Source organism: Typopeltis vanoorti, chromosome 6 (genome assembly GCF_054136105.1).
Source record: "Typopeltis vanoorti isolate ZY-2024b chromosome 6, IOZ_Tvanoo_1.0, whole genome shotgun sequence".
NCBI lineage: Eukaryota > Metazoa > Arthropoda > Arachnida > Uropygi > Thelyphonidae > Typopeltis > Typopeltis vanoorti.
Window position 1 is genome coordinate 42,374,019 of NC_143554.1, and position 23,402 is coordinate 42,397,420.

General features: G+C 36.9%; 1 protein-coding gene across 4 annotated transcripts in view; it reads right to left on the reverse strand.

Annotated features, from left to right (window-relative positions):
- Window positions 1–23,402, reverse strand: part of LOC150105407 (sorting nexin-13-like) — a 599,079-nt gene that overhangs the window by 81,016 nt on the left and 494,661 nt on the right. For all 4 annotated transcript variants that reach the window (XM_090394133.1, XM_090394134.1, XM_090394132.1 and 1 more), the window contains one exon: window positions 14,697–14,885. In XM_090394133.1, the coding sequence (XP_090250259.1) occupies window positions 14,697–14,885 (189 nt within the window). The remainder of the gene's footprint in view (window positions 1–14,696; window positions 14,886–23,402) is intronic.

Sequence of the window (23,402 nt, forward strand, 5' to 3'; positions counted from 1 at the left end):
AATATATATGGTCTGGTTGGTCAAGTGGTTAGCATATCCACTCTCCAGCCAGGTGGTAATATTAATAATAATATATTATTATTATTATTATGAAGTAATAAAGAATTATGGTAGAAAACTAAACAAAAATCAATAAATTTTTGACATTAATCAGAAAAACTGGAGATGGATAGGACATGTCATAAGAAAAATATGTAAAACACAAAGCTAAACAAGTGTCAGAGGGGAATCTGCAAAGAATGAGGAAGAGAGGATGATGAGCTAGTAGGGAGGAAGGAGGAACAGAAAAAGAGCTTAGAAAGATTGGAAAGAACTGAAAACAGATCCACATATTTATGCTGTGAATGAAGTAAGGAGGAATAAGTATTATTAAGTAGTTAGTGAGACTTATTTGTACTCACAGTTCCACAGAAGATTCTACTAAAGAAGAACAGAAAAAATTTTGAGGCATTACCGAAAGCAGCTGACACAAGCAAACTGGGATCTTGAAGTATTAGTTTCCCATATTTTGGGAAGTTTAATGTAACCAATATTTATTTAAATTAGACTGATTTCTGAGAGTAGCTGCAGATTCCAAAAATAGTCTTTCTCTTCTAAATTTACTGTGATGGAGCAAGGAGATCTTTTTTTCCAACTGGTCTGCAAGACTTGATTGACCATAGTCATGACTGCAAATGTTTTTGTGTGTGTGTGCTCTGCCATGTGGATATTGGCTGATCTTCCAATCTGTCCATAACAGGCCAACTTTCAGCAACAGGACACATCATACTCTCCAGGCACAGAGAGGAGAGGGAGCTGAACTTGAGTGGAATGCAATAAGGGTAGCAAGCTTTTGGTGGGATTTGAGAGCTGAGCAGTGATTGTATTTTTTTAAAGACTGGCTGTTTTTTCTGAAGTATCTCAGACACAGGGGATGGTAATAACATTACTAAATTCTTTCTAAAAAGATTTAAATAAATGTTACATTAAACTTCCCAATATATGGGAAACACTAATACTTGAGGACTAGAGGTGGTCGAAAGGATTCAGAGATGAGTAACCAAGATGGTGACAGGTCTGTGGAATGCTAGGCTGTGAACAGGTGCCTAACCTAGCTAGGATTCATCGTTTGTCCATGTATTGTTTTTGTGTATGTGTTACAAGTCTCATATTGTACTCCCTGACAATGTTTCAGTGAACTGAAATGAAATATTGGGAGAATTTAATAATATTTTTAATCCTTTCTCAGTGCTGTTTCACTCCATTAAGCCTCTAACATGTTATCCAAGCATTTAAGCCTTAACACATGGCAGATAAAAAGTACATATCAAGAAGGTGGTAAAATATTCTGCAGGATATTGAAAAAGCTTAGAAATGGAGGATAGAGGAATCAGAGGCGATAAAGGTGACATGAAAATGGAAGATAAAGATAATTTAGATGTCTGAAGTAATAATTTTGAAAGACTGTTAAGTGACAGCATGGTGTTAGAAAACACTCAACAGAAATGCTATCAATACCTGAAGTAGAAAGAGCCATCAAAAACCTGAAATGTAGAAAGGCAGCTGGAGTAGATAATATTCAACCAGAAATGCACAAATATGGAGGTATAAAAGTTTCACAGTGGATACAATGCACAATTCAGAAGTCCTGGTAAGAGAGAGAGTCGAATATCATATGACTGAAGTACGACATACTTCAGTCATCTGATATTGTGGAGGGGAAGTTTGGAAAAGAACAGACTGAGTTCATGCAAATAGACATGTTCAGGATCTGATTTTTACTTTAAAGGCACATAACAAGGTGCCAGGAGAAAAACTATTTGAAGTGCTACAATTATATGGTGTAAATGGTACATTTTTAGAGCAATATATTTCAGTTGTAAGTCAACAATTAGAACTGAAAGACATACAGAGAACTGTTTTGATGTTAAATCAGGTGTAAGACAAGGGCACACATTATCATCCCTGTTATTCATCATCTATATAGATTGACATTATAAAGACAAGCAGCATTAAACCTGATATCCAAATTGGAGATGTTAATCTCAGCTCTTTACTTTATGCAGATGATAATCATCATTACCCTGGGACCAATGCCCATTGGTGTCTAATGCTCATTTTAAAATTCATTCCATTTCTCTCTGTTCATTGCCAAGTGACTCGAATCCTGCAAACTCTTTCTACACTACTCTCTCACATCAGTTACCTACTCCCACCTTGGCTATCCTCTTCTATTTATACTGTCCAGTGTACCAAGCATCAAGGTTTTAATATTTCTACTGTCATCCAATCTGTAGATGTATCAAAAAAAAAAAAAAAAAAAAAAACTTTAATTTCCTTTGAATTATTTTCTGCATTAAATTATATTTGCAGTTTACTTTGCTATATAATTCTATTTTGCACCCATCCAATTCATAGAAACTTTCTATAACATGTTCTTTTGAAAGACAATACTTATCTCATGGAGTATGCAGATGATGATAATACTGTTGATGTACAAATCTGCAGGATTCCTTGATTAAATTGACTCAAAGGAAGGCCAAGATCTCAGTGGAATGACATAGTAATAAGTGCTTTAAAAAACAGAAATATAACAGCTGATATCACTTAAACAGAATGAGAGAGGAATTTGGAGGTAAATTTAATAGGAAATTAGTAATGATGTAACTATTTCATGTTGTCCTATCATAATATCCTGTACATTTCCTGGTGTACAGGATAGTCAAGTTCAAGATATCAGAAATTTATTATTATTATCATTATTAACTCCATGGAGTCAAAAGACTCATCATGGGAGGCAAACTTTAATATTATTATACAGGAACCTCCATGGAGTCCGAAGACTCATTATGGGAGACCCAATCTATCCACACAATTTATCATACCTCTCCTTGAATCAGTTAACAGACAAAGCACTCACAACTAATTCTGGCAACCCATTCCACTCATTCACAACCCTCCAAGCAAAATATATAGTCCTCACACCCCTACTAACCACACCTTTATTCAACTTCCAGAGATGACCCCTTATTATTATTTTCCTTTTTTCAAAAAAAAAACTGTAATTTCCTTGAATTATTTTCTGCATTAGATTATCTGGTCCGTGTAGCGAAGTGCTGAAACATTTCTCCTACATCTATCCTATAAAACCCTTTAAGCAACTTAAATGGTTCTATCATATCCTCTCTTTTTCTCCAATTAACTAACTTCTGCAATCCACACTCATAGGAAACATTCAACACTCACCATCTTGGTCACTCACCTCTGAATCCTCTCCACTGCTTCCTCATCCTCAAGAGATGCAGGAGACCAGACTTGAGCAAAGTAATCCAGATGTGGGTGTATCAAGGCCTTGTAAAGAGGAATAACAATTTCCGTCGCTACTTGTTAATGTGTTCTTCAATAATCTTATGGGTTACTTTATGGGCTACCTTAGCAATATGTCCTCTAAATTTTAACTCTCTGTCTACCACCACCCCTAAATATCTAGCTTCATTTATTTCCTGGAGTACAGTGCCATCAATATGATGCACAGCTTGTAATCTCTATCCAAGAAATAGATGAAGCTAGAAATTTAGGGCTCGTGGTAGACAGAGAGTTAAAGTTTAGAGGACATATTTCTCTTTATATACCTTCCACAGCATTTTCTTCTTCTGCAGCTTGTGCTTAATGATATTACTCATCTAACTCCTAATCGATTAACCCTCCTTACCCTTAATATACAATTTAATACTGATCCTCTAGATGACCATTTACTATAACCTATGCACTACTAACATCCTTATCCTACAGTATTTTATGCCATGATACAGATTTAAGCTTCTTCCTAAGCATGTCATAATCACTTGCCTTGTAGTTCCACAAATACCCATTCTTGATAGATATTCCTCATGTTTTACAATCTCCCAAGTCAAGACAACATGGTCACAGTACCAATTGGAGGCAATGTTGTCACCTTGGTGATGAATAGCTCTTCTGATCTTATGACCAGGACCAATACTCTTCCACCCCAAGTCCACCCCATCACATGCTGCCTTAAGTAATTATTATTATTATTATTATTTCGGGTGACTCCAGGAGTCCTTAGACTCATCGAGGGAGGCCCTAAACATCATGTCCACACAACTATACGACATTCTCACAGTATCTATCATACCTTGCCTTGAACTCGCTCACCGTCATAGCACCCACAACAGACTCTGGCAGCTTATTCCACTCATTTGCCACTCTAAAAGTAAAGACCTCAGCTCTAACACCACTGCTAACCACACTCTTGCCCAGCTTCCATAGGTGTCCACTAGTTCTCCAACCACCAGTCCTGATCTCAAAAATATCCTCTGAATTAATCTTATAGAATCCTTTTAGCAATTTGAATGTCTCAATCATATCTCCCCTTTTCCACCTATCAACCAGTTTCTGCAACCCACAAATCTTCAACCTGTTCTCATATGGTTCATTCCATAGACCTGCTATAATCTTAGCCACTCGCCTCTGGATCCTCTCCACCTCCTCCCCATCGAGAAGGAACCGAGGTGACCAAATCTGGGCACAGTAGTCGAGATGAGGTCTTATCAAGGCTCGGTACAGAGGTACAATAACTTGCTTGTCTCTGCTCGTCAAGGTATTTTTCAACGACCAAGTGAGTTGATGAGCTGATTTAGCTACTTTTGCAATGATGATGCAATGGCCTCATCAATCTCCTGGAGTACAATTCCACCAATGTGGTATACTGCTACTAATCTTTTCACCCCAAAATGCATAACCTTACATTATGTCTTAGCAGGTGTATAAATTCTATTTCCTCCCTGCCACATGATCCTTCTTCTTTCCAGTTTATATCTCCATAGCTGAAGTCCCACATAATAATAATCACTTTACCTGTATTCATTGTACTAATTTGACAATGCATGTCATACAGATCATCTGTGGAATTCCCTGGCCTATAGCAACAACCAACTGTATATATTGCCTTATTGGCCTTAATCTCATACTAGATTGCTTCAAATGAACAGCCACTCTCCTGCCTTTGCTATTATTTTTTAGCTGTAATTCATCTGCTATCATCAGCAGTATTCCTCTCCCCATCCCATCTTCTCTATCTTCCCTGAAAATATTAAACTCCTCACATTCAATCCCTGTAACTACATCATTGTTACATACAAAGCTCATCAAACTGTGCTTTAAACTTGTTCAATGTATCTGCATTCATCACAATGTCAGGTAATGCATTTCCTCATCAACCATTCTCCATGCAAAGAACCTGCTCCTTATGCTCCTGCTTACACCCTCCTTATACAACTTCCAGGTATGCCCCCCCCCCTCTTGTTCTATCCTTTCTCCCATTCTATGAAATATTTCTTCCACATTAACCTGGTAACAACCGTTTACTAACTTAAATTACTGGATCATATCCCCTCTCCTCCTATTCACAAGACTTTGCAAACTGCATTCCCTCAATCTGTTCTCATATCCCAAATCCCAAAGACCAGTTATGACCTTAGTCAGTCTTTCTTTGGAATTCCCATATATTCTCATCACCATGAAAACAAGGGGACCAAATCTGTGCACAATAATGCCTTCATCATACGAGGTCTGATGAAGGCATTATACAATGGAACCAAAACTTCTTTATTTCTACAAGTTAAGGTCCTCTGCAATGATGTGGAGGATCTTAACTTGTGGAGGCACCAAGATATGTTTACAAACATTATTATTATTATTTGTCACCTCCAGGGAGTCCAAAGACTCACTGAGGGTGGGCATCTACTCTACAGCTCTGCTTCCACCATTCACAATCCACCAATTGACTGCAACTACACCAACACCACCTACTGCCACCACTAGTATTTCCACAGACAATCACAAACATCCCTGCCCATGGCAGGATTCGAACCTGAAACCTCTTGACTGGAGAGCAGACATGCTAACCACTCGGCCAGGCAGGCTTGGCAACATATCCTAGACAGATGAGTCATCATTACTGTATCAATAATGTTCTCTTCTGTACTGAGCCAAGTATTTTCAGTAATCTGTTATGGGCACCACAAACTCTCAAATGTGAGAAAAGGATTCAACAGTCAGTTGAATGAAATGAGTTCAAAAGAAATGAGTTTTACTAGCAGCGAAATCAACATTATTACTACTATTACAGTCACTTCCATGGAGATGCCAGATTCACTGTGGGAGATCCTTACCTAGCAACATTCCTATCATATTTAATCTTGAAATTATTTACACCCCACACATTCTCAATGCATTTCACAGCAATGTGTTCCACTCATCCACCACTCCTGTATAAAAATCTATTCATCCCATCTTCTTCAACATGCCTGACAACTTCTGGGATCACCTCTTATTCTTCTCCACTCATCATAATTGCCCCTATATTAAATCCAGTGGAATCCCCTGACTCTGCAATCCCTTCAATTTCCCTGGATAAGCACCATTCCATCTTGATCATTTGTTTCTGGTCCTCTCCATTAGTTCCACATCACAAGGAAAACCAGATGACCAAACTTGAACATAAGTCACGTGTAGTCTACTAATACCATATATACACTAGTATCCAAAACCTAAGGACAAACACAAGTTCTGAATATTACAACCACAAATTCAGACTAATCAGCTCGTGGCAATTTGTATAACTTATGATTTCAAGTAGAAAGAACGTGCACATTCAAAATTTCGAATTCTGCGCAAAGGGGTCACGTGACAGCACTCAACAGGATGAAAGGCAAAAGGCTATGCTAAGTGAATTGTTTTTGAAGGAAGCTCTTTTTGTGAAGGAATAAAGTTGCAAACTTGGATGTCTTGTAATGTCTCAAAGACATAATCTGATGATTTCACTTGGGGATGAAGTTGAAGAAGGCTGCAGAATTACTGATATTGCAAGAGAATTTGGAATCTCACACAGCAATGTATATTCAGGCTCTGGGCAGCATTTCAAACTAATGGAATGTGTTCCAGATGTTTGCTAAGAAGTCATCCTTGCTCTACCATGGAGAATGAAGACAGATTTTTGGTTATAACTGCAAAACAATCAATGCACAATGGCAGGTCAGCTTGCAAGTTGGCACCACTTTGCAACACTTGCAATGTACCCTATGGACTTTTATTCACTGTCATCCATTAACCTAAATAGCAAATCTCATCCACTTCATGTAGCACAGTTCCACCAATACAGTACAGTACAGCCAGCCTTATATCTCTGCACTCCAAAATGCACCACTTTGCATTTATTAATATTAAAAAGACAACATGACTCATTTGTAAAAGTCTGTTCAAATCTCCTTGAAGGGAATATCAGCTATACTTGCTATAATTTTCCCAATTTTGTATAATCAGCAAACAACTGAAGATTCTTAGTCAGTATATATAAAACAGCCTTAACAAATAAAAAAATAAAATAAATAAAAATAAATTGCAGGGACCTGAGAACAGAACCCTGATGCATACCACTGTTACTCTAATGGGAATGACTCACGTTTTTGGAAGCCAGGAACTGTCAAACAATGAGTGGTGTGTGTGAGCCCAATCAATGTTCTTCCATGTGTCTGGACATAATGCTCTCCCTTAGCAACTATAAAACCTCACAGTAAAACTTGCTGTTCACAGTTTAACTGGAGAAAAGAGCAAATTGATTGTGGACAATGCCTTGGATGTCAAAAAAAAAAAAAAAAAAAAAAAAAAAAAAAAAAAAAAAAAAAAAAACCCTCACCAAATGCTTGAGGAAGCATTTGGTGAATTTCTTTTGAGATTAAAGCAAAATTCAATTAAAATCTGTTATTTCAGATAGAGAAGAAAATCAGCAACTAAAAAGCACATAACCCAAGAACATAATCTTCTTGCTGACTGTAGGCATACTGATTCACAAACAGTACTGCTTGCCCTTATAGCAGCAGAAGGCTATACTACAACTGGTTGACGTATACTACTCAAATTCCCCAGACTTTGTGTAGCACCTCAGGTACATATATATATGAAGGGGATAACCAAAAATGATTATTTTTTTAATTATTGAAGCTTATAATACCATATTCTGGTCTCCTTCAAAGTACTCTCCATATGAGTCAATGCACTTATCCCAATGTTTTTTCCATTGCTGGAAACAGTTCTGAAACTGTTCAACTGGAATACTGTCTATGGCCTCAAGTAAATTTTCTTTCACTTCATCCACATCAATTAATCGCTTCCCTTTCATGATTTTCTTTATCTGTGTGAATAAAAAAAGTCACATGGAAAGAGAAATTGGGCAAGTAGGGAAGATGGGTAACAACCACTGTGTTGTTTTTCATCAAGAACCATTAGACAGACAAGGCTGTGTGTGGGGTGGGGTATTGTTGTGGTGCAGCAACCAATCTCTGCTCCTCCACATTTCTGGCCATTTTTGGCACACGCTATCATGAAATCTTCTCAAAACGTTGAGATCAAAATGTAGGTTTACTGTCTATCCAGGAGGAACAAATCCTTTGTGTACAATTCCATTCACATAATAAAAAACAAATAAATAAATAAAAAAAATCAACATTGTCCTGACATGCCTTTTGGATCTTGGTGAATTTGCATGTTTCCATTGGCTTGATGCTTGTTTTGTTTCAGGATCATAACCATAGTACCAAGACTCATTCCCAGTCACAACTTTTGAAAGAAAGATCTGTTCATTAAGAGCTTGTTAAATCGCAGCAAACATTCATAAGATTTTTTTTGATCCTCTGTAAGCAAATGAGGCACGAACTCCATGACAAATTTGCCCCTTCAGAAACTTGCTCCATGGTCTTTCAACGATCTTCATTGATTGCCTGGCAAAACTTTTTGATGTGTTTCATCATTTCTGCTTGTTGAAGGTTGCCAGATTGTGAATGATCTTCAACTGACATTTTTGAAATGGGAAAATCACTCATAGTGAATTTGCATGTTTCCATTGGCTTAATGTGTTTTACCTAAAGCTTCATCCTTAAAGGCTTGCTGAAGCATAATAAGTTTCAGCTGCAGTTTTACCCAAAAGAAAACAAAATTTCACACAGAAACATTCTCTAGACAGCTGTCCATTAAGAAATCCAAAAATTCAGTTCCCTTAGTAGTTACACTGCCTCCTCCTCCACATAGTTTATATTGCTATAGTCAGGGCTCCAGAAATCCACTTGCCACAGGTGAGTTATCACAAGCAAGTGGCAAGTAAATTTTCTGCCTCATTCTAAATACATTCATATATTTTTTTGCATAATTTATTTACTTATTTATTTCATTTTGTAGCATTATCTCATTCACTGTCAAGTAATTGATCATGGGTGGCTGCCATCTAATTTATTAAAGAAGTTTTATTTGCAGAAAGCTGGAAATAAAGTTTGGATCTCAGGTCCTTAAATTCGAACACTATATGAAAGAATGTTTTTTCGTAGTAATTAAAAACTCAATCTGCTATATCTTCTCCCTCTCCCCAACAGTTGTACTGTCATCATTTTAGTAACATAACAATTGATTACGTTTACGCATTTTTCTTTCTGTATGAAACATTTAATAAATATCTGCTTCTGTGTTAATAAAATCTTCTTCTTGCATTAGCTAACCATTCCAGCTCCTGAATCTCTTCAGTCACCTCACCCTCCTCAACTCAGTCTTCATTCTTTCCATCTCCTTTATCGGGCAGTTCTATTTATCTATCTACACATTTTGCTTTCAATTGACATTCACACAGACAATCATGGCCATTAGACAAACCATCTTTCTCTGCCACATGCAGGTCAAATCCATATTCTTTTCACCCTCCAAAATACTACTGGTATTCACACATTTCACCCATTTCGAAGTATTATCTCTGCTGGTGCTAAATCCCAAGATTTAAATACTTATGTCTCCATGCGCTTCCCATTGCCTACATTTCATGCACAAATACACATTCCTGTCTCTCACCAGCAATAATTTTAAAATACAAGATATGAAATCACCAACTATACTACGAATAACATAGTCTTTAAATGGCGGTGGGTGGGAAATGTGTTAGAACTGCAACCACCTGTTGAATACAATTGATATAATTGGATACAATACAAAGACAATAACATTATGACAAAAGAGCACATCAATTATACAAAAACTGTCAATTTGAATAGGAACAAGCTTAAAAACCAGTACTGGCAAAGTAAAATAAACACAATAAAATTCTTTTTTTTTTTTTTTTTTTTTGTTAACAGCTCCCATCAATCAAAACACGTCTTTGCATACAGGTGCCATTTGACTTCCCTGGTAAGATTTATGCAAGAATATTTGAAAGAAGGCTACGAAAAATATTGTAGAACAGCAGTGTGGAGAACAAGATGGGTTTAAAGCAAATAGAGATTGTGAGGATCACTTTAAAACAAATGGTTGAGAAAGCATGAGAATATAGCAAGGTTCTGTAGATTCGAAAAAGCATACGATAAGGCATAAGAGAAAATGCTACTATTGCATGGCATAAATGGTACATTATATTGAGCCAATACATAATCTACACCTCAGTTGTAAGTCAGTAGTCAGAACTTAAGTACAGAAAGATGGCTTGATTTTAAATCAGGCATGAGACAATATAGACAATGAATAATATTATTATTATTCATTGTCTACATTATTATTATTACCACCCCAAGACCTCAGGGAGTCAAAGACTCATCTGGGAGGTCCTTTTATCACACACACACACACACACACACAGCTCACCATACCATGTTTTAAACACATTCAAACTCTTTGCAGACACCACATTCTCAGGCAAGGCATTCCAATCATTCACAACTCTGCACGAAAAAAACCTGCCTCTCATTCCCCTACTCACACCCTCTTTATACAGTTTCCAGGGATGACCTCTGGTTCTTCCCTGATCTCCCACTATTCTCTGTAGTACTTCTCCACCACTGATCCTATAACAACCACTTACCAACTTGTAGGTCTCTATCATATCTACCCTCTTCTTCCTGTCCACCAGACTCTGCAAATTACATCTTCTCAATCTTTCCTCATACTCGACATTCCAGAGGTCAGAAACTACCTTAGTCTCCTTTGGACCCTTTCCAACATCTCTTCATCATTCTGAAAACCCGGTGACCAAATCTGGGCACAACAGTCCATGTGTGGCCTAATCAAAGCCTTATACAACGGAACAAGAATCTCCCTACTTCTAAACGTCAGTTTCCTCCGCATCATTCCCAGAAGAATATGGGTCGCATAATGAAGGAAAGTGGCTTCAAGCCTAATACCAAAATTGGAGATGCTAATCTCAGCTCTTTACTTAATGCAGATGATGTTATACTGTTAAATAAATCCAGTACAAGCCTGCAGGATTCCTCGATTAAACTGAATAACTGCTGTAATAAATTTAGTATGAAAATCAGCAATAATAAGACAGTGACAATGGAAACATGCAAAAACATTGAAAACATCAACTGCAATCTATATGGAGAACAAGTAAAACATTTCAGCTTATTTAGGTCCAATTTTTAGTGAGATGGCAAATAAATATGGAAATAGACCACAGAATTAGGAAAGCTGGTAGGGTAGGAAGTCAGTTTATATGGAATAAGAGAGAAATGAATCAAAAACTAAACTAGCTGCATAAAAGCATCAGTGGTAAGGAAAAAAAACTTGCCATTATTAGCATTCAGGAATACATTAGAGCTACTCAGGTAGTGTCACTTAAACAGAATGGAAGTAGAATGATTATCAAAATGTGTTTTCATGATGGCAAGGAAAAGACCCAGAGGAAGACCAAGATCTAAGTGGATTGACAGTGACACAGTAAGAAGCCTTATAAGGCTGAAATGTCAGAGTTAATAATATGCAGGTCCTGACAGACAGCAGGCTAATTTGGAGGAAGATAGTAATGATATAAACCTTTTCATGTAACATTAGCACAATATTCTGTATACCCCATGAGAGCACACATCAGGAATTTGATGACAGTTACCATATGACAATAGCAAATAAGATGTAAAAAACAAATGAATGAATGCTTAAAAAGAAAAAAAAAAACATTTATGTAGAGGTACTTAGATAATTAAAGTCTAATGTCTAATCGGAGCAACTCTAATCTGTAATTTTTTTTTCTTCAAATTGCTATCTTTCTTTACAATTCACTCTAATTTCATTTTCATGAGAGAGAGAGAGAATGGCATTTTGATCTTCTTCTTGAGTAGTCTGCAATTGAGCAGGTTCTTCTTTTAGTAGCAGAAACTTTCCTTCCACTCTCTTCTGTTCTGAGCCTTCTCTTTCAAGGTTGGGTACCTGTCTCCATTCAGCATGTCATCTAGCATTATTTTCCTTACTCTTCCTCTGGGTCTTTTTCTGTCAATTTTTCCTTCAATGGCATCTCTGATGATTCCATTCCCTCTCAGAATATGTCCGATCCAGTTTTCCTTGCTTCTTTTTATCCTCCTTAACAGACTTATTTTTTCTTCTACTCTTTGTAAGACTTCTTCATTAGTTATTTTATTTGTCCATTTGATTTTTTCCATCCTTCTCCAAATCCACATCTCAAAGCTTTCCAAAATCTTAATTTCTTCTTTCTTCAATGTCCAAGTTTCTGCTGCATAGAGGGAAACACTCCACACAACATTTTATTAGTCTTTTCTTTAGGTTTCTATCCATTTTACTTCTGAATAAATTCCATTTTCTATTAAAGGCATCTATTCCCATCACTATTCTTGCTTTTATGTCACTTTTACATCTTCCATCATTGCTAATAACACTTCCTTGATATTTAAATGTCTTTACATGATTCAATTTTCCCCCATTACTTCTGATATTCATATTTGCCTCTTTTCTTGCTATTTTCATTACCTTTGTTTTTCTGATGTTAATTTTCATTTCATAATTGATACAAGATTCCAGTAATCTGTTCGATAGATGTTGTAGTCCTCTTTCAGTATTTGATAGTAATGCCTTGTCATCTGTGTATCTTATTGCAAATATCTGTCTACCTCCAATCTTTATTCCTTATTCTGAAATCTCCAGTGCTTCTTTTAACATTGCTTCGAAATACACGTTAAACAAAATTGGTGACAGAGAACAACCCTGTCTTACTCCTCGTCCAATGGTACCTGGTTCTGTTGTACCATATATATGTCTCTCACCATGGCAGTTTGTCCTATATATAGTGAAATAATTAGCCTTCTGGCTTTCCAATCTATACCAATCTTTTCCATTACTTCCACCATCTTATCCCATTTTACAAAGTCAAAAGTTTTTTTTCAAAATCTATATAACAGATATTAACTTCTTTATTCACTTCCAGACTTCTTTCACTTACTGTTCTTAACAGTTCAATAGCATCTCTTTTCCCTACCCTTCCTGAAACCAAACTAATCTTCTCCAAGAAATTCTTCCACTTTAGATGCAATTCTTCATGTTAAGATTCTCATAAGTATTTTTGATGTATGGAAAATGAGACTTATTGTTCTAAAATCCTTGCAGTACTGCATTACTTTTCTTTGATATAGGTATAAATATTAAGGTCATAAAATCTTTTGGTAGTTCTCCTTTGTTATAAATTAAATTTATTATTTTGGTTATTTCTTCAGTTCCTTTCTTCTGAAGTTGTTTCAGGAATTCTGCAGGTATTTCATCTATTCCTTCTGCCTTTCTACATTTTAGTTCTTTAATGGCCATTTCTACTTCTGTCTTCAAAATCTCTGGGCCTAGATCATCTTCATTTACCTTCTTTATATCTTCCAATGGCAACTCATTTGGTCTACTATTTTCCTTGTCATATAGATCTTCAATGTGTTCTTTCCATCTCATTAGGATTTTATCTTATTCAGTTATGTTTCTCCATTCTTATTTTCTATGCCTCTAGCTTGAATTCCATTTCTCTTCATGCTTCTTGCTTTTTCATATAAAAGATCATACCTTCCCACTCACTCTCTCATAATTTTCCATTTCTTCACATTGTTTTTTAAGCCAATCTTCTCTACTTCTTTCTGCTTCCCTTCTCAATTTGTCATTCAGGGTTCTATATTGTATTTTCCTTTCTGGGGTGTCTTTATTTTTCCGTTTTCTTCTTTCTTCCATTAGAGAAATCATCTCATTATAATATACAGTAATATGGCAACTATTAAAATTAAAATCTTTAACTATAGAATGCCTATTAATATTGACAAGAAAATAATAACCTTTGGAAAAATATATTACATTTAAGTAGTGAGTACCAATTTATTTTATTATCTAGCCAATAGAACATGGTTTTATAAGCACTTCAGAAAGCATTGCACCTGTTATTTGCAAACCCTAGCCACATGAAATTACACTGCACAGCTAAAGCAAGTATAAAAGTAAAAAAAAAAAAATTGCTTTTTTATGTTTTATTTTACTTTTACATTAATGCTAGTCACACTACTAAAAAATTATTTCTTGGATGTGCTAAATAGCTGAAAGAGGCGACAAATTTTTTTTTTTTCCATTTCATCGAAAAAAAGGGAAAAGAAAGATATTTTTTGCTTTATACTCACCCATCAAGAGTATATCTCTCAAAAAATACCCAAATATTATTTGGTTCCCCTCAACTTTTTTCTGCTTGGCCATTTACAACTTTTTTCATTCTTTCAGGCAATTACAAACAAGGTGATTTTTGAACACATGTAACAACTCTGTAACAATTATTATTATATAGGAAATTTCTTTAAATGTTATATTATTAAATAAAAAAAATCTTAAAATAAACATCTAAGACTTCAAAAACTGTAAAACTGTACCTCTGTTTCAATTCCAGCTGCTACTTTTTCTATATCAGGAAGAGGTGGACTGAAGGTGGGATCAGAATGACTTTTTAGCACTTTGTAGAACCCATCCTTTAAACCATCTTTTAGGGTAAACGGAATTGATTTTACTAGCCCAGTTGCATTTTTTACTGAAGATTTCAGTGGACTTACCAATGCTCCTACCTATAAAAAGAAAATCAACATTCTCTTGGCAGATTTCACTGGAAATATATTCTGAAAAGTTTTACAAATCTAATCCACAGTTCTCATGGTAATTACACTGCACTGCACTGCTTTGTTAATTGTCAAACTTTGAATTGAGAAAGTTTACTAGGAGATAGAATAATCCACAAATCTTTTTATGATTAGCAATGCTAATCATCCAAAAGCCATATTATATGGATCAGAGACAAAGAAACTGACCAAAAAACAGAAAGCTAAATGAAATAGTTTTCAAACAAATGGTTGTGTAAAATATTAAAAATATTTTGGCCTCAACATATAACAAATGATGACTTATATAAATTGACTGAGCAAAAATGTATCTCCAATGAAATAAAACATACAGGTGGAAATGGAGTGGATGCATACTGAGAATACGTGTGTAGAGGCTTAAGTGCTGTGAGGACATCATGTTGGAGGCTTAATGGATTTTTACAACACTCAAAAAGAATTAAAATAGAATTTAATACTTCCTATATTTCGTCCTAGTCACTAGGACATCTACGGGGATTACAAAAACAATTAATGTAACATATACACAAATAACAAACAATACTAAGCCCAACCACGTGGGTGACACTAAAGTCCTATCTAGGTAGAGCGCCCTCTAAGGGCAGTAGTAGGTGGCCTGGAATGTAAGGTGGGAACTCTGGTGATGAGTGTTTCCCAAATCTTCGGTAGCTTAATGCAACCGTATTTATTGAGATTTGGTTGGTTTTTGAGAGCTGCTGCTGCTTCTAAGAAAAGTCTCTCTTTCTTGAATTTGCTGTGGTGGAGCATGGCGATTTTCTTCCATGATACCCTGTGGGTGGTGTCCAAAACATGGTCAGCCAAGCCTGAATGGCCATAGTTGTGTTTGAAGATGTAAGACTTGTGTTCCTCTAGATGGATGGATGCTGATCTGCCTGTCTGTCCAAAGTATGCCAGCTTACAGGAACAGGGTACTTTGTAAACTCCAGGCAGAGAGAGAGAGGAGGGAGCTGATCTTTCGTAGAACGGATAAGGGTAGCAAGTTTGCGGTGGGGCTTATATGCTGTGTGTAGGTTGTACTGTTTTAGTATCTTGGCTATTTTTTCGGATGTGCCACGGATATAGGGTATGGTGATGGCATTTTTAAAATCTTGTTGACGAGAAGGACGGGGAATGGGGGAGGAGTTGATTATTTTTTTGATACTGTGATCGCTGTAGCCATTGGAGAGGAAAGTGCTGTGTATGTGGTTAAGCACCACAAACCCAATTCCCCACTCAGGCCTATAGTAGATGCCACCAATGCACCTTGCTATAGACTATCTAAACAGCTGGCCAACTCTCTGATACCCCTCACCGGAAGGTCCCCTTCCTATATAAAAAACTCGACCCACTTTAAAGCCCTCACAGAAAATTTAACCTTGAATAAGACAGACATATTGGTAAGCTTTGATATCTCCTCTTTGTTTACCAATATTCCCTTAATTGACACCTTATCTCTCTTAGAAAACGTTTTTCCCTCTGACATCTTAGATCTCTTTTCCTTTGCCATTAACTCTGGGTATTTCTCTTGGAACAACAAAATCTACAAGCAGATAGAGGGAACTGCCATGGGTTCCCCCCTCTCACCCTCCCCCTTGCCAATTTCTATATGGAAGATTTCGAAAAAGGAGCCATAGACTCAGCCCCACTCAAACCTTCTATCTGGCTAAGATATGTAGATGATGTGTTCTCTATTTGCCCTCATGGCCCAGACACGTTAGACTCCTTCCTCAGTCATCTCAATAGTCTACATCCAAGAATCCAGTTCACTATGGAAAAGAAAAAGAACAATTGTTTACCCTTCCTAGACACCTTAGTCACACGCCTGCCTAATGATACACTTGCCTTCACCGTATACAGAAAACCCACACACACAGGCAGATACATTCACAAACTCTCCCACCACCACCCCTCTCAATAATATGGCATTATTAAAACTCTTACCAAGAGAGCCCACAATCTTTGCTCCAGTGGAACCGCCCTCACTACTGAGCTAAACCACATACACAGCACTTTCCTCTCCAATGGCTACAGCGATCACAGTATCAAAAAAATAATCAACTCCTCCCCCATTCCCCGTCCTTCTCATCAACAAGATTTTAAAAATGCCATCACCATACCCTACATCCGTGGCACATCCGAAAAAATAGCCAAGATACTAAAACAGTACAACCTACACACAGCATGTAAGCCCCACCGCAAACTTGCTACCCTTATCCGTTCTACGAAAGATCAGCTCCCTCCTCTCTCTCTGCCTGGAGTTTACAAAGTACCCTGTTCCTGTAAGCTGGCGTACTTTGGACAGACAGGCAGATCAGCATCCATCCGTCTAGAGGAACACAAGTCTTACATCTTCAAACACAACTATGGCCATTCAGGCTTGGCTGACCATGTTTTGGACACCACCCACAGGGTATCATGGAAGAAAATCGCCATGCTCCACCACAGCAAATTCAAGAAAGAGAGACTTTTCTTAGAAGCAGCAGCAGCTCTCAAAAACCAACCAAATCTCAATAAATACGGTTGCATTAAGCTTCCGAAGATTTGGGAAACACTCATCACCAGAGTTCCCATCTTACATTCCAGGCCACCTACTACTGCCCTTAGAGGGCGTTCTACCTAGATAGGACTTTAGTGTCACCCACGTGGTTGGGCTTAGTATTGTTTGTTATTTGTGTATATGTTACATTAATTGTTTTTGTAATCCCCGTAGATGTCCTAGTGACTAGGACGAAATATAGGAAGTATTAAATTCTATTTTAATTCTTTTTGAGTGTTGTAAAAAATCCATTAAGCCTCCAACATGACATACTGAGAATGAAGACCAGAGAGATTCCAAGAGTAGCTTTTACATGGATCTCAGAAGGAAAAGGGAGAGGCCTAAATTAACTATGCAAAGAATGACAGTCTGGAAGAGCTGGAGAGAGAGAGAGAGAGGGAAAAAAACTGAACTGGTGGCCTCAAAACAGAGGTATCCAGAAGAAATGGATCTTTGCTTTATGTGCCATGACACATGAAGAGGATAACTTAGTATTACTGTCCATTTCTCTAAGACTGATTTTATTGAAGTCTCTTGGTTGCCACACAGTTGTCTGATTAACAGAATTAGATGATCAGCTTTCTTTAATATAGACAAGTTTATATTTTTTTTTCAGTAACTGTTAAGATTTTGGAGAAATTAGTGAGAGATCATATAAAGCACTGGACAGATGAGGGTAATGTTATCTGTGAGTCAGCATGGATTTGTTAAAGGTCACTTGTGTTTTAGTAATCTGATTGCCTTTTATAATAAAGTAACAAGGGCAGTTGATGAGGGAAAGGCATATGTTGCCAATTTTTAAAATTTCATAAAGGCATTTGACAGGATGCCACATGATAAGCTGATATTTAAGTTACATTATATTGTTTATGACTAAGTTGTATAATGAAACCTGTGGAGCATTCATGACTAAACATACACACATAACCACGGTAATAAGATTTTTAATAAGTAAATATCTCAATACATCTTCAGTACAGTTAATTCAAATAATACTAGGAATTACATACAGTTAGGGTGCATGCTTACAATGGAATCCCTCTATGCACGCAGTAGCAGCATTTATAGAATTAAATTAAAATATAAGTGAAAAAAAAAAAAGAAAGAAAAAAGATTACATTAAAATGAGATAACATATAAAATTATTTTACACAATTTAGGATGACAATTTCCCAGACTTTAGGGATAATAAGAACATCATTTTGCAAATGAGGTCTGTGACGTAGGGCTTCAGCATTTTCTTTATATAAATGTTAATATTTATATGAAGATCTATGTAGAAGTTTGATTTTCTTCCAATGGATCCTATGGTTTTGATTTTCAATTCCGTGTTGTGTGAGGTCAGGTTTCTGTGGTTTGATGAGACGGATATGGTCTTGATATTCCGAAATGTGTTTGTTAATGGATCTACCATAGTAGGACAATTGACAGGAGCAAGGTACCTCATACACACCAGGTAGCATAAGAGGTGAGAGTTTGTGTTTAGGAAAAGGTAACCAATTGTGCATTTGGTTGATTGGTTTGTAGGTAGCAGCCAATTTATATTTCTTCATAATTTTTGAAAGCCATTCGGAGATGCCTTTGACATATGGTATGGGGATCCTACGGGTTTGTTCTTGTCTAGGTGTGCAGTAAAGTGACTGATGTTTTTTTGCATTGTTTTTGGATTATATCCATTTTGTATGGCTGTATTTTTAATTATTTCCAATTCTTGGTTTAAAGAACCTTCAGAGGAGCAGAATCTGTGTGTTCTGGTTACTAATGATTTAACGATGCCAAATTTTTGAGATGGATGGTGAGCAGAAGAATTGTGAATGTAGCATACTGAAAAAGTCGGCTTACGATAGACAGAAGTGGAGATGGAACCGTCTTCTTTTCTTTGAATTTGTACATCCAGGAAGGAGATACCCTGTGGAGATTCTTTTTCGAACATGAATTTGTTGTGCGAATGAAGAAGGTTGATTTTATCTAGGAACAAGTGTAGTTCTTGTTCAGAATGACCCCAGACAGCAAAGATGTCATCAACGTATCGTAGCCAGATTTTTGGTTTAGGATTAAACGTGAACATTTTTTTTTCCTGGTGTTCTAGAAAGAGGTTGGCTAAGTTTGGTGATAAGGGAGACCCCATTGCTGTTCCTTCCTCTTGCTTGTAAATTTTCTCTTTCCAGATGTAATAACAAATTTGAATAATTCGACAATGTCAGATGGGAATTTCTGAGTTAGCAAGTCTATCGTTTCCTTATGGAGTGTGTTAGTGAAGAGGGAGACAATGTTGAAGCTAATTAGCATGTCAGTTTACAACAGTTGAATGTCTTTTATTTTTGCATGGAACTGTGAATTTTTAATTGATGATGCTGAGGGGCCTATTGTATTGTTTAACCTTTATGTCAATGACATAAAGGAGATATCAGTTGTTTTCAATTATATATTTGGTTTAATCCTTTAGTGTAAGCAAACAAAGTTTGCACCCGAAGTAATTTCAGGACTGGGGCAACTCATGGTAAAAGGTGGTATAACCTCACATCACTTGCCTTAGTATCCCATAATGCAAAGCACATATCCTTATGGGTATGTATAATGCTATGCATTATGGAAAGGGTCACAACCCAGACCAGTTTTGACCTTTATTGAGGTCTCATCAGTGGGAGCCAGACCCAGAGATGGTGATACTAAGGTTGAAGTAATGCAGAAGTCATATTTCCATATAAAAGTTGCCAAAAGGTGTCACACCTTATTATTAAAATGGATTATCTCTGGATTAGAGATAGACTGATGGAAGTTTTTTTTTCAATTGGTTATGCTACCAATTATATATTTGGTTTAATCCTTTATTCAAGTGTAAGCAAACAAAGTTTGCACCTGAAGTAATTTCAGGACTGGGGCAACTCGTAGTAAAGGTGGTATAACTTCACATCACTTGGATGAAGGATTAAACCAAATATATAATTGGTAGCATAACCAAGCAAAAAAAACTTCCATCAATCAGTTGTTTTCAGATGATGTGAAGTTTGGAAGGGTTATTAGTAATAGAGCAGATGTGGTAGCCTTTCAGGAGGATAAGGTGGACAAGATGGGCAAATGGATGGAGTCTCAGTTTAATTCTATTAAACTACAAAGGCTTGAAATTTGGAATACATGAATGGGAGGCTATACACTTTGCTGGAGGAACTGTACTAAAGGAAGTGGGGAAAGCAAGGGACCTTGGGGTGATGAGTGGTAGAACCTTGAAGTTCAGGGGACATATTGGAAAGGTGGCAAAGGCAACTTAGAGGACTGCTGTAGTACTGAGAAGGAATGTGACTAGCAGAGATAGAAAAGTTGTGATTTTATTGTACAAAGCCATGATCACATCACATTAGGACTACTGTGGTCAAATTTGGTCACCAGGATTTGAAGTGGATAAATTAACCTTGGAAAGAGTGCAGAGACAGGCAACAAAAATGATATCAGGACTGTATAATGTCAGTTATGAGGACAAATTGAGGTAATGTTGATTGCAAAGTGTGGTAGATAAGAGAGATGATATGATTATGTTATTTAAAGTATTGAGAGGTAGTTACAGAGTTGAAGGGGAGTTGTTTCATATAGTAGAACAAAGCAAAGGAGTATGGACAAGGGCCCATCCATAGAAATTGCAAAAGGAAGTCATGAGTAAGAAGTAGTTTGAGTGGAGAGTAATTGAACCATGGAATGCATTGCCTGATAGTTGGTGAGAGTACGAACAGTGAATGAGTTTAAGGAGTGGTATGATAGATTGTGTTATGTAGCATGGGCCACCCACAATGAGTCTTGTTATTCCACAGAGGTCCCAAATAATAATAATCAATCCCACAGATGTATTGACATTGAGGTTATGCAATAGACTACTCACCTCCACTTCATTCACCACAATTCCCGTATAATCTATTGGTTCATTCACTTCTGCAATGTCACCACCTGGATGATATATTCTTGCAAAGTGCTCACTCAGTAACTCAACTATATCAACTGATTCAGTTACCTCCCTACCATCGGCATTCTTTAAAATCATTCTGCCATATACATTTTTTCTTTTACTTGCAACATATCGAAAAAACTGTTTAGGATTCTCTTTAGCCTGCATGGCCAATGTTCTTTCATAATCTTTTTTGCTTTTCTTACCACACTCGTTACCCTTCTGGCCTGCGCTTTATACCGTACATGTGCCTGCCGGTCACCTTTCTCCTTAAATTCCCCCCATAGTTGTTTCTTTTTTTGCAGCTCAAGCTTAATGGTGTTATTCATCCATTTAACTCCTACTTGATTTATTATTCGGACTCTAGGTATACAGTCAGCCATTGCTTCATGCAAACACTTCTTAACTGCCTCCCATGCACTATCAACTTCTAGCCCTTGCAGTTGTACATGCCATGGCACTGAACTAATCAAACTCCTAAGCTTGTCATACTTACCAGCCCGATAATTCCACATGTACCCTGTCATAATTGTAAATTCCACACCTTTAGCCACCTCCCAAGTCAAGACCCTATTGATCACTCTCACCAATTGGTGGCAATGTGGTCATATTTGTTACAGCCAAATCCTCAGATGCAATTACTAGGTCAAGCACTCTCTGACCCCTAGTATTTTCAATTACATGCTGTTGCAGATAGTTATCCCTTAATAACCGCATAAAATCCAATTCCTTCCTCCCATGTGTTCTCTCCTCACCTCCAATCAATGCAACCATAGTTGAAATCTCCCATAATAATTACCCTCTTTCCACTCATTTCTTCTATTTGCTTGTGCATACTATTTCTACCATCTTTTCCATCACCTGGTCTATAGCAGCACCCAATTGTATATTTTGTTCTGCTAGCCACAATCTCACACCAAATGGCCTCAAATGTGCTCTTTTCTCTATCCTGCAATCCAACTTCTATTCTCCTTGGCTGCAGCTCATCAGCTATCATCAACAGTACTCCTCTCCCCCCCCCATTTTATTCTCCCTGTCATTCCTGAACACACTATACCCATCCCATTCAATCCCACTAGCTATATCATCTACAGTCATCCATGTTTCACTAATGCCAATAATCTGTGGTCTGGAAGTGCCAATCATTGCCAAAAATTCTTCCTTCTTGTTCCTAATACTCCTAGTATTAGTGTACATGAATTTCAGACCCCCATTAGCCCCATCCCTACCTTGATGCCTTATATTAACTATCCCATTCTGATTTGTTGTCCTTATTTGCTCGGGCATATTATACTCATTCATACACTCAACTGCCTCCCTAAGGTCTGCATATCTACTCCCACCCCTTAATAATCTAGTTTCCCTCATTCTGCACATCCACTTCATTCAACAACTTTTTCAAGTCTCCTTATGCCGAATCCATTCAAATGCAAGCCATCCATTTTATATAGATCCTTTCACCCATCGAACTCATTCCACACGTCCACAAATTCCACACCACTCATCATACATAACCCATGCACAAAGTCATTTCAATTATGGCCCTCCTTTTAAACACTTCACTGTCATACCGTGGCAAAAGACTAATCATCCTAACTCTCTCACTCTTTTCTTTTGCTACCTCAAACAATTCATTCAGGTCCTCTATCATTTCCATTTTATCTCCTTTCAAATCATTTGTACCTGCCACAACAATCATTTCTTTCACCCAAAAATGTATTCCCATAAGCTCTCTGGTCAACTTTTTTTATGAAAGTTTCTGCATTCGACTTTGAAATAATGCTGGATTTAATATCCATTTGATTTACATAATTTCTTTTTTTTTTATATTTTATCAACATTATATATATATATAGAGAGAGAGAGAGAGAGAGAGAATAAAATCGTGCATTAAAAAAATATTACTGATCTTTCTACTTACACACACTCAAGACCTTAAAACATTGGGGCAAATCTCGATTCTAGGAATTCTTCCATTACATTTTATTTTATTTTA